The sequence below is a fragment of the Morone saxatilis genome, unplaced genomic scaffold (genome assembly GCF_004916995.1).
Source record: "Morone saxatilis isolate NCDOM2014 unplaced genomic scaffold, NCSU_SB_2.0 Contig2, whole genome shotgun sequence".
NCBI classification, from domain to species: Eukaryota; Metazoa; Chordata; class Actinopteri; family Moronidae; genus Morone; species Morone saxatilis.
In genome coordinates this window covers 11,337,830-11,350,751 of record NW_023339762.1, presented here as the reverse complement: position 1 = coordinate 11,350,751, position 12,922 = coordinate 11,337,830, and the positions used below count along the sequence as shown (strand labels likewise).

The following is a 12,922-nucleotide window of genomic DNA, read 5'->3' as shown; positions in this document are numbered from 1 at the left end:
TTTGTGGAATTTTGTTTGTGCTGCTCAAAACATGACAAATTACAATTAAATATCTCAACAGCAATGTGTCAGTGTGTCCAAAAACAATTTTCCAATTACTTACACTTAAAAATAGAGCGCCTCACAGTCTGACAGATCAAAACAATAATAAACAATAGCTGAAGAAAAGCAACAAAAGCTGAAACAATACAATTATGAATATGAAGTTGAGAGGAAAAAGATGAAAAACTGGTTATAAATGCAGGTTGGATAAGCCTTGGGATGCAATCAATAAATGTTACTGGCTCTTGAAGATAAAGTGTTGAAATCTTCAAAGATAGCAGTGTTGTGGAGCTTTGATAAAAAAGGCCTTTATTGGTTACATAGCTTGTTCATGAAACAGCAATGGTTCTTTAATAAGAATTGGGGGTCTGGAATGGGTTAAATCATCTGTTTCAGGTAGGAACCGTTTGCTCAAACTCCTCCAGAGAAAGAGTTTTGGGGATTTTTAAACTGGATGCAAAAGAATATCTAGGTGTAAATCAGACCCTTCTGTGGGCCATTTATTTTAACACAATTACCCATGTAAAATATGTTTTTCATTTTAGTTAATATGTTTAGCTTTATTTTCTGGATTTTATTTATTGTTTTTTTTGATTGATTGATTTTGTTTTTCAGAGAAACTACTTTCCACAGAAGAAATAGGCCCTGTGAAAAAAGTGTGTTCTGTGCAAAAAACCAGAACAATCCACATGGCTAGCTACCACTTGAGGCAAGTGGAGAAAATATGTAATTTATGTGAATTAACTCTTTAACAGAAAGTAAGTTGGACAGAATATGAGACAATTCAACCTAAATTGAGACAGAGGGAGAGAGAGCAGTGACAGGCCCCTGTAGACTTAGGGTGCAGAATAAGAGATGGTATGATTCCCAAAGTCCTGGGAAATCAGTCTAATGGACTGCAGTCTTCTGTTTTGTGATATACAATGAAACATCTACCTGCACTGAAATTCACAACCTTATGAAAACACATTTCAGAATAGAAACTATAACACTGTGTCTATTTGTTAACCTTTTACCATCTTGAAATGGATTTAAACTACTGTAAACTGCTTGGGTACAGAAAAAAAAGAAGAATCTGCATTCCCTCCAGCTCACTAGCCTTAATTTCTGTTTTTAATCTAAGAGTGTGAGGTGGAGACTGAGGTGATTGTGCATATGGTGGAAAATCAGCTGCCACATTTTTGGATTGTTTTTGGAATGGCTCTCCTAACCCCACCCTGGAATCTATACCTTTTTATTATTTCCCATAATGTGGGTACTGGCAGAATCACACAGAAAAAGACATCCCTCTGAAACAGTGTGAGCTGTGAAGTAATCACCCAAATACGTCCTTGTTAGCCCTGAGTCTAGTTGACACTCACTGGGCTTTTACCCAAGCTAAAAATATTTCTCCTTTTCTTTCATCTCTCCTCCCTTTCATTCTGCATGTGGGAGCTTTAGTGGGTGCTGCTGGTCTGTGGCCTAACTGAGGCCTAAAGCCCCCCTCCTGTAAAGTAGTGGGATGCCAAACATCCTCTGATTTACAGCTTGGAGCACACGCTATGGCTTTGCTCCTATGGGCTATAAAAGGCAAATGAGAGCGAGATGTCCAGATCCCGCTTGCTATATTAACCTACATTCTTTCCAACAGAGTGGCTGCATGGACTGACTATAACCACATGGTGGAATGAGGCAAACCTTTCAGGCCCCAACAGAGGGCTCACGTGAAGGGCAGATGGAGGGTTGGAATAGTGGTCTGATAACATCAGCTGCTTAGCTGCTCTTGCATACTGAGTATCGTCAATAACATTCCTTTTTTGCTACACAACACTGGCTCCACGGCCTTGTCTGGCCTCAAATCATATTAAATATTTCCTCAAAGGCAGGAACACCTGAGTGACAAGAAGTCCAAGAGAAAAGTGCCAGTGGGATCCATGTTCAGGACCTAGTACGAACAAGACTAGAGTGTATGCCACGACCATGCTTGCAGCTCTGTGAAGCTGTTCTTAGTGACTGTGTGCTTTAGCTAAATGCTAACATATCATGCAAACATGCAGAAGGTATGTTTACCATGTTCATTATCTTAGAATGTGTATGCTAAAATGTTCTAATTAGCACAGAACACAAAGTAGAGGGTGATGGGAATGACATTAGTTTTGCAGGTATTTGGTCAAAAAACTCAATCCAGGGTCTAAATACAGAGGATGATGTGTACAGATTGTAAAGCCCCTTGAGACAAATTTGTGACATTTAGCCATATAAATGAAATCATAGATGAAAAGTAAAGGGATCACTGAAGTTGTTTTTATCCTGAGGGGTGTGAATCATCACCAAAATTTCATGACAATCTATCCAAATACATTGTCTGTGAAACAAATGTCTGTACAAAATCCATCTGGTAGATTTTAAGATTTCCCTACATCAGGTCACAACTTTGACCTCCTGGTGGTACTAGATGAGAAGGTCAGAGGATCACCCAAGCCACCAAGATCCTCTGGGCACCATGAATGTCCGTAAACATAATTTCAATCATTTAATAGCTGTTAAGAAGTTTCAGTCTGGATCAAAGTGGTGGACTGACTGACAGACATTGCCATCCACAGAGTTGTTATGACAGGGGAGTGAGGGAAACAATATAGAAAACAGAAATAACACTAAATGGAATGTAGGCGGATGTTTCTTCCTTATAATGCTTTGAAGCACATCAACCAATGCGAGCAGGTAGAAGATGCAGCCAGGCCTCAACTGCCTTTCTACCCCACCTATTCCTCTCAGGATTAGCTTTGCTATGATTTAGCGCTGTTTCTCACTGGCCTCTGGAATGCGACGGATGACGGATCTATTTTCCTACATTGTTTCACCTGCTCTAAATGGAACCACATGCTGCACAGGACCGCCTCTCCTTTGTCTGTAATTGGAAGCACATGCACAGTGAAGCCAAGAGTAAAGCAGAGCCGCCACAACCGGCATCCCCCCAACCCTTCCCCCGGGTCTGGGGTGCAACATTGTGGTCCGGGCCGAGCGGCAGGTCACATTGCAGAGCCTGAGAGCATTTATTGAACTAACTGACCTGGCATTACATGTCAAATTCGGGACGACTGTATCGTGTGTCCTGCGAGTCTTTCAAGCCCTCAGACTGAAATTTGAGTGGCAGTTGAGAGTCTGCTGAGGAAGGAGGCCTTGACACTGAGTCTCACATGCTTTGAGAACACAAGCAGTACTGTACTGTTCATTCGCCACGGTCTGTGATGTCTGGATGGGACAGGCCATGGATGCAGGGCAGAAGAATCACCAACTCTTACATCACTGCTTTTTGTACCACAGCAAGATTGCATAAGGGAAGAATGTATGATATTTATTAACCTCATCAGTCACGTTAATTTAACATGTCTGTCAGTGATGTATGGTGGGGATTATCCAGTAATATCCAGAGGGAGAGAAACAGAACTCTCTATATTCAACGAAACATAAGGCTTGTTGGCCAGGATTTTAGAAATACTGAGGCCATGGGTGTCTCCCCTCTCCCAGAATAATTTGGCACCAAAAGCAGTCTCGAAATATTCTTAAATATTCAGTTTTGTCTATCACTGTAACTGTTCAATTATATTTTCTGTAAACTGTATTTCACTCAACATGGAGGTTAAAAAGCTTTCTGCACATTTGTTGATCCCCTCAGCCCCTCTACACAAAAATGTGTTACTTTCAATGGATGTTTTGACCTTCATTGTGCAGAATGATGAAAGTCCAAATGACACTAATGTGTGCAGGGTGGGGCATATGAGCATGATTTGTGACATCACAAATCATTTGGAAGTCAATCCTGGTCCAGTATGCAATTTATACAAGTGTGATGTAGAAATTTGAAGGCACGGGTGCACATACACTAAAAATTGACTTTACAGTGAAGTAGGAGACATCTTGTGTCCATTAGTGAAACTTTATTTAAACAGCCTATAGCATACCCACCAATAGAAACTGTACCCCATGTTCATATAACCCCCAAATTCCAAGAAAAAATGCAGTGGACGTAACTCAGTGTCATCACTGGTAGGCCTGTTGAAAAAAAAAATCAGAAAAATAATGTGGGGAATTTGATCATCAGTGAGGTAGAGATGTTTTTATGTCCTCTTCTCTCTCACTGAATTTGAAACATTAGAGAACGTACACCATGCAGATTTGAAAATACCTATTAATGAAGTCAGGGGTAGGTATTTCTATAAATATTTGTGTAAAGTCACTTGGCAGCAGAGCCCTTCTTTCCCCCTTTTCTCAGTACAAGGCTAAAAGGCCAGATAAGTCATTACCAGAAATATTGGGCACGCAAAACACCCATTTTCAGGTTTTAGCCTCATTATTGTGAAAACCATAAAGTAGTGTCCTTGATTGAGCCTGACATCGGCTGTAAACTCATCAGAGTAAGCTCTCGGGGGCCTCTAAGTGGCCTGATTGCCATGGAAAAGCTGGCATGGTTATTTTTCCTCCAAAACTGTGATTAGCACCCTGTTACAGTTATTGGGCTAGATTAGCAACTCTGGCGCCAAAGATTAGTGCAACCCTCTGGCTTCACAAGTCATCTGGAGGAGATTGTGAGAGCTGCTGGCTGACTTTAACCACTTTATCACTATGAAGACCTTAAAGCAGATGCAGAGGCCATGAGTGCTTCTCACTTTTCATGGATAACTCAGAGAGAATGTAGATATCAACCAAACATTGTTTGGGTGTCCTGGATCTTTCTAGCTGGCTCCAGGGTTGAAGCTTGGACTGTGCTGCAGTGACATCTACTGGTGATAAGAGGAGTTACAACTTAGTCTTATGGGCCTTTTTTTCTCTCTACCAGAATTTGCACACAAGGCACAAATAAAGCGTGGAGCAGGACTGTTTTCAATCACATAAATGCATGATTCTTTTTTTTATGCTTCTTGTTCAGTTGGGACAGTATTGAAGATGTTCAAGTGAAAGAAGAGAAGTAAGTGAGTGAGTGAAGAAAATTAATGAGAAATGTCATTTGAAACTGGACAGTATCAACCTGGAAGAAGAAAAAAGCGGGCATGTCCAATGTATTATCTCAATTATATAAAATGAATATCCATTTTGTTTTCTCCGGCCCTTTTATTAGGAAATACACATTTTAGCCAGTTAAAGCCTTTAACAGGGCATACATTTATATAAGCAGTTTTTTTTCCTATGCTATTTGGCATTGAGATTGCCGATTGCAACAAACTTCCCTCACCCTCCGCTTCCTAGCATGTAGGAGAAACTATGGGGGCTGCGAAACGGTCCCATCTATAGCCAGTGTTTGGTTTGTCCATTCTGGGTGAAATATTGTGGTTCAACATGGCAGACTCTGTAGAAGAGGACCAGCTCCCTCTGTAGATAAAAAATGGCTCATTCTAAAGTGACAAAAACACGATTCTTATTTTCAGGTGATTATACACTAATGAAAGTATATCAATGAATATTGCATTCCATTTCTGCCTATAGATCCTCCTAAATGCGAGTGAAAAGTTGCATTACGAATTTCAACATTTGATACTGTCACCTTTATTCCAATTTCCGAAACCTAATAGCCTTATTCAATAAGTTAAAAAAGAGAAAAAACATTTTGACTAAAAGTTGACTAAACTGTAATGACTTTAAACGACTAAAACTATGATGGATGGATATGACTAAAATGTGACTAAAACTAGCACTTCATCTAAAGACTTAGATCTAAAATTACCACTGTAAAGGAGCTGTTTCTAGTTGCAGTAATTTTGGAAAAAGAAAATGTGAATAGTGGTTAAACATCTCCTGTAACACCTCAGATAACTATGAAATCTTTGGTAAAATATTTTACTGTTTCAAATTGTCACTGGTATAGCAAAGTTGCAGTTTGATTGACACAAATGGGAAGTTATCTTACTTTATCTACCTACTTTATCTTACTTTCACTTATCAAGTAAGATAATTACTTGATAAGTGAAGTAAAGTTTGAGAAAAAGCAGAGACAACTACAGATGGGCAGATCAGAGGAAACGCCAGTGTTGACTAAAAATTTCTGCTCGAGAAAGAGCAGCTGTGATGTCGTGGTGGGCCAGATGCACAGATGATCTGATTAAGGACGTGTTCTCGATCACGTAGCTCTCACAGTTCACACACACACACACACACACACACACACACAGATTTTTTATCTCCCTCACATTCACCTCTCTATACAATGGAGTGCCATGTTGTGGAAACTTCAGTTTGTTTTTTAGACCACAAATAGCAAGTCAATGGCTTAGTTTGCACTGAACGTGCTGTTGAGTGGGATGTCACACTCAATACTCTTTGCAATAGTTGATGATATCACAAGGCATGTGGTTATACAGTATAAACAAAATGGAAAGTTATCTTTTTTTTCATTTGTTTCATTGTAAGGAATGTTCTGTCTCTATATAAGATCTAAAGAGCTAAATCAGCCAATATAGAAAAAAATATATTTACTCACGCACCTCCACCTTTAGTTTAATGTGTCCAGATTTTGAAATATATCAGCTTTCTGCAATGTTGGTCCCAAAACAATTTAAATAAAGGAAAAATAATAGTTTTCGTAGGGGGTGATGATTACTATACAAATAATGTAATATTCTCTATTAAAAGTACAAGTACAAAAGTATGTTTAAAGTGTTTAGCACACGTAACAAAATAGATCAATTACAAAATGCAGACCAGTTGTTAACTTCAGATATTACACTAAAGGGTACAAAACTAATCACCTGGGCTCTTCCATAGCTTATGGGTGAAGATGGGGACCATGAATCAAAATGTCTCCAGTTCAAGGCCAGTTGGGAATCCTTATTGTATATCTCTGTTTTTCTTAAAAATGCCAAAAATTGTTATATAGGCTGCCGCTATATTAAGGTCTATGTGAAAAGATGTGGGTTTTTTTTACAATCTGTGAATAGGACAAACATGGCTAGCTGAACTGGCCTGGCCCTCCTGAACCCCCTTATAAAATAGGAAGAGAATTTCATAAAATTCAGCAGCAACATAACTTTCCAGAAGCAGCAACCCTGTAACTCTGGATACTCCGAAAACACAGTCAATTGTTTTTAAAGGGACGATTTCTTCAATAAAAGTAGTAGTTTTCTGTGAATTATCCAGAGTAACTGTACTCCATTGTATTGGGATGGCATCCCTAGCACCACAAAATGTGCATCAATTTGGATAATTATGCAAAAGCCTTTATTATGTGCAATGAGAAAATTTTTGTTGCCAGTTGCAAATACCACACAAAGTGCACGGCAACTGCAGTATGGTTAAGGGAAAGTTTATGACAATTAAATTATGTTTGAAGTATTGCAACTAAACTTGTGGCAAGTAAAACACTTGGTTAGGGAAAAATTGTGTTTTCAGTTAATAAGAAGGCAAACGTTGACCATCCTGACCTCCAACCTTGCTGTCCACGTTGCTAGATATTGGGAACTCCACTTCTTGAACTGGCACTGAACAACCTGAAACAAAAAATTGTGAGGTACAGATTTGTCCATTATGGGTGTAATTCCTCGGGATGCTGGGCTGCAGGTGGAAGCAAAAAAATTACAAAAGAATGACAAAAGAAATTTGAGCACATAAAACCAAAGCAATCAACATACCAATAAATACCAATTTTCTTATAATCTATCACAATAACATAATATAACAATCTTTTAACTGGTAATGTGTCTCAAATTAGATAACAATACAGAGTGATGTAGGATTACCATACAGTTTCTGTTGTGACACTAAATGTGCACAGGCTGGTTGTGGTCCATACTCTACAGCTCTCTGTCCCATGGTGACTTATTAGGGAAGCTCTGTTTTATCTTCCTCCGTTTGACACAAGCTTATATTTTCAGTCCTCAGTTATTGCACCTGCTGCATAATATGATGTAGGATCACCACAGGGGCTCAAACTGCTGTTATGCAATGAGAGTCAGAACAGAGTTAAAATCTTGACCCAACTTCCTGCTCCTCCTTCCCTCTCCTTCATGCACTCCCAACGTAGTCAATTACAGAGAGGGTAATTGACTGCATGTTGCAGGCCCTCGGTTCAATAATGACAAATGTTCTCCTCAGCAATCCTCAGTTGATTTTGCCAGGCAGTCTGTCTATTACACTCGCTAAGTACACATGTAATCCTTCAAGTCTCAGTCTTATTGATTACAAAAGGCAGATACATTTCAACAAGGACCACAATCAATAGCCTAACCATAGCAGTGCAGGGACAATATAAAAGTCTTTAATCATAAATAATTGAATCAGATGATCATGGATGAGTTTCACAGAGGCAGTGCGTTCATGTCAGCATCATTGATGAATTAAGTGATTTGAGTGTGCGTTTGGGAAGGAGTGCATGGGCACTTGGGATGGGCAGGTAATTTGCGTGTGAAATATGAAGAGTGTGTGAATGAAGGACAGACACACACACACAAAGGGAGAGAAAAGGAGAGAGAGAGAGAGAGAGAGAAAGAGAGAGAGGGATAATAGCCGATAAATTATGATTTTCATTGAAACATCACCGAACAACCCAATCACCTCAGTCATTGCCTCTTTAATCATAACATCATACAGCGGCCAACAGCATAAAGAGACACTGACCAATTCACAGATGCCTTGACATCAAGTGATCAAAACACTTTTAAATGTATGTTACTTCTCGAAGCACACCCACCCCTACTATGTTCAAACAACATGCTGTGTTGCACAGCTTTTTACAGCTACCTCACGATGTGCCACAGCGGCCTTTTAATGTAGAGGGCTTCACTTCAGACTACGTTATTCCTCCACATTCTGCCCTCTTGTCCCTGTTAAACTAATTGAATAGGGCAAAGGCAATGACATTCATCATATACAGGAGGAACAACCATAAAGGGCAAAGAGGGGCTGATAAAAGAGGGAGAGACAGGCGGCACAACACACTGTCAAAGCCAAAGGCCTCCGGTAGGAACTCACGCAGGGAAGCTGAGGCAGCAGCAGGGAGGAAATGTAGACATCAAGGAAAAGAGACAAAAATATAATGTCTCAGGTGGGTCTGTGCTATGGTGCTGTAGGCACAATGCAGCTCTTTTTATAATATGCTGTAAACTACACTGTACATAAAGCAGCTCTTTGTATCAGCAGTGCCTCTACCACAGGTGAACAGTGTAAACGCAGTGACAATGTGAGCTGACAATGGCTTGCAATTAAAAGACACTACATATAATCCCTTGGTATCAACGTGACCGCTAACCAGCGACACAGCTAGTGGGCGTCACTCTGAAGAAAACAGACACAAAGAGTAAACAGTAAGCCTGTGTTCAGGCGTGGTGAAATAAGTCCCCATTTTTATGTGACTGGTCAGTCATGGCTACACACACAGGCGTATAAAGCATTTTGTGTAGCTGGGAAAGAACATCTCTTGAATCTCAAGTGTTTAAAATTGGCCTATTTCCACTCTCCTCTAGGGTCCTGGTGAGTGGAGGCTGTACATTCATTAGAAGAAAGAACTGTCAAGAGCCTGGCTGACAAATGACATTGGCCCCTAATGACCACCCACCTGTGATGTGTGTTGTTTTCTTCTGGGGACACACTGGTGTTTGAGATTTTTTGCTAAGAGATGAGACTGGTGGTATTCCATATTTTTCTTATTGTGAACAAATCCAATGAAATAGCCAAAAAAAATCCTTCGAACAAACATATAGCCATAATATAAGCCAAAGCCTGATATAGCCTGATAAATAAAGTTTATGATTATGATTATGATTGTTATTATTATGTAATCCTCCACCTACCTCCATTGTTTTTTAAAAACTTAAAAACACATCAATCAACACACTGGGTAATATGTTCATTCATTATGATAAACATGGACACTGTAGATTTTTTAAAATTGCACATAAACTCTCCTGCAGCTGTAAATACTCACTAGAGCAACAGATGTGTTAATCCATCACTGAAAAAAGTGAAATGCAAACGCATTATTCACACCTATTTAAGTATGTATATGTATATGTATATGTATATGACATGTTATTATATGGCCAAAATTTCATACTTTCTCCATGACAACTCAAAAACCATGAGCTGTGGAATATAATAGGAATTTGTTATCACACTAAAACGCTGTTGGTTTTAGTATTTCCGTGGGATTTGTTGACAAGAAGAAATATACATAATAGCACCAGCTTTATCCTTCAAGGATTTCATACAGAAGAAAAACATTCACAATAAAGTTCGATACATAATGTATAAAACAGATTGTAATAAAATCAGTGCAGTTGTTACAAAGCAACGTCAATAAACTGTAAGAAAAACAAGGCAAGATAAAACAAAATCACCACTTATGTTGCTTTTAGTGTTTCACTTTTTTTGCAACTGAATATAATTTAATGATACATTTGCCGTTACACAGATCAGACTTATGTTGTGAGGTATGAACAAACTGTGTGACAATTCTGCTTTTGAGAAAGCTTATGAGAGTTGTGTGAATTACCCAGAAGCCCTAAAATCAGAGCTCTGCGGGGGGAAAAAACAGCATGCTGCAGAGATATCATGAGTGAGAGAGGCAGACAGTGAGAGAGAAAGAGAGATAGAGCGCTCCACTAAGTATCATGAGTCATATGCCGATGTTATATAATCAGTCTGGGACACAAGTGAAGTGACGGCACCAGGTACAACCTGGACATCTGGGGTTATGTATTAAAACACTCTTGACAAGAACTCATTGTTATTAGCATTTTGACCCATCATTAAAATCAGTGTCATTTTCAGACTGTTCAGTCCTTATTGAAATCAATCCTATTTTCAATAACGCTGAGATGTCCTGTGACAAATTAACAGGAATGTGTTTGCTGCTTTCTGTGAAACTCAGATTTCTCTCTGTCTCTCTAACTCTGCCACACCATGAATCATTGATACTATCTTGGAGAAATAACTGAGCGGTGATTATTATTGCAGAGGGCTATTGGGAATGTGTGTGAGTCCCAGACAGTTAGTTAGTGACCTGGCTGGGTCCCCCCATCTCCTCCCGAGAGAGAAAGAGAGCGTTCCAGTGCCGTGACTGAGAAGCCAAGATGGCTGTCACAATGCCTGCTGCTGCCACCCACAGCTGCCAGTCCCAGGTTGGGTGCTTTTTGTCCGCTTTGATGCCCATCTTTTTTTTGTTCTTTTTTTTTTTTTTTGCAAAGTGAAAGGTGATGATGGATGCCATATGCAGACCTCCACTGTGCTTCCCTGCGTCACTGTGTCACCCATGACTCCATGAGGCAGCGTCCTCTGAGCTCCGGCAAGCTGTCCACATCCCCGCTCAATGAGAGTGTTAAAGTCTGAGACTTTATTCAGTGTGTGGTGAGCCAGAATCGGAGCACTTACATGCTCTCTTTCTAGTAATGTGAGTGTCTCTAGGTGAATGAATATATAGGATCCTGTCGAGACAAAGAACAGAGTCATTGGCTTTCATGTGAGTCTTGTACCAGGTTTTGTTTACTTTAAGAGAAGAAATTTTGGAAGAGGGAAAAAATTGCATTTTTTAGTACCTGTGCTGTGTTCCCTTCAGTAGCTGCTAGTCTGCAAAAGTGGGGAAAACACAATCAGTGCCCAGGTATTTATAGGATAATGACAAATTTCTACTTCTTGTCTCTCTCAATGTCAAGACTGTGCTTGAAAAACACCCACACACTTTACCTAGCAGTTCCAACTGAGAGACATCAGTGGAAAAAAGACCCAATGCTTATTGTGACATAGAATACAAAAACGAATCAATTCATTATTATATGACAAGAGAAAAGTTTTCTGCAAAATACAACAGCAATGTAGCAGTTTTTTTTACTGTAACTTCTTCATACTTGTATAGTATAGTATTATATTGCTTTACAATTTCCAGAGCTCTGTCAGAAAGGCAGTTACATAAACGGTGGCAGAAGTTACTCCTATAGGAATAGTAAAGTACAATAGGGAAATGCCTTTGTCAAAATACATTTTGTGAACCATGTTCACAGCTATGAGTAGCCAAACTGTAAGGGAATGATTCGCATTAAGATTCAGTAAAGATAAAGGTCAAATAAAACCGCAAATGTTGCAGGCAAGCATGTGGTTTGATGGGGTGGTGGCTTGGCTAGTAGGGATTATTTCTCTCGTACGCCCTGAGCTACTTCCTTACAAGATGCTCATCAAAGTCAGAGGAACCATCTTAATATAGCTCTAACATGCCAACAGTGTCCTTAATTTTCTATGGCGAGATGCTCATTTTCCAGAATATGGGACATATCGTACAGTGTTATAATTGTTTACCTTTATGTGTGGACTTGGACTGACTAGCAGCCACAGTGGTCAGGTCTGCTGGTAGACCTACATATACGCCACCATAGTTCCTGAGAGGAGAACAATGTAGAAGACAAAGTAGGAATTGAATTATGTTGAATGCATTAGCGTTTTATATCTTTCAAGCTGTTGTTGAAAGATATCGCACCTTTATCACCAGAGTTTTAATATATAGGTGTCATAGTCATAAAGTCTATAGTTGTCTTTTATGTGATCCTTGTGTATAGCTTAATAACACAGACAAGGCAACGCCCATTATATAATTACATAAAGATGGTTTGTAAATTCAGATAAAAAAGATGATGGATGATTTCACAGTCTAGCCATCCATTGTTTTTAGCAGTTACCACCAATTAGAATAATTAGAAATACTGGTAATAATAATGCAAATTCAGAATGTTTTAGTCATGCTAATTTAAACTATCTCTAATAATTATGGTGCAATTTAGACTTAAGCTCACATATGAGTAAAATCTGTCTTATCTAATGACTACTGAGCTGACATGCCATAGTAGGAAAAGCACAGGTGTTACTAATAACATTAACAATGAGCCAGCTGAATGGAATTGAGCCATCATTAGGGACCGAGCACAGTGAC

The 12,922-nt window shown here is 39.3% G+C and overlaps 1 protein-coding gene across 1 annotated transcript in view; it reads right to left on the bottom strand.

Moving 5' to 3' along the window:
- Positions 1-11,153: 11,153 nt before the first annotated feature.
- Positions 11,154-12,922, bottom strand: part of LOC118330348 (overexpressed in colon carcinoma 1 protein homolog) — an 8,828-nt gene continuing 7,059 nt past the window's right edge. The window contains exons 3-5 of the mRNA XM_035664842.1: positions 12,295-12,374; positions 11,541-11,571; positions 11,154-11,429 (exon numbers count right to left, since the gene is read on the bottom strand). Coding sequence (XP_035520735.1) covers positions 11,567-11,571; positions 12,295-12,374 — 85 coding nt within the window. The 3' untranslated portion in view covers positions 11,154-11,429; positions 11,541-11,566. The remainder of the gene's footprint in view (positions 11,430-11,540; positions 11,572-12,294; positions 12,375-12,922) is intronic.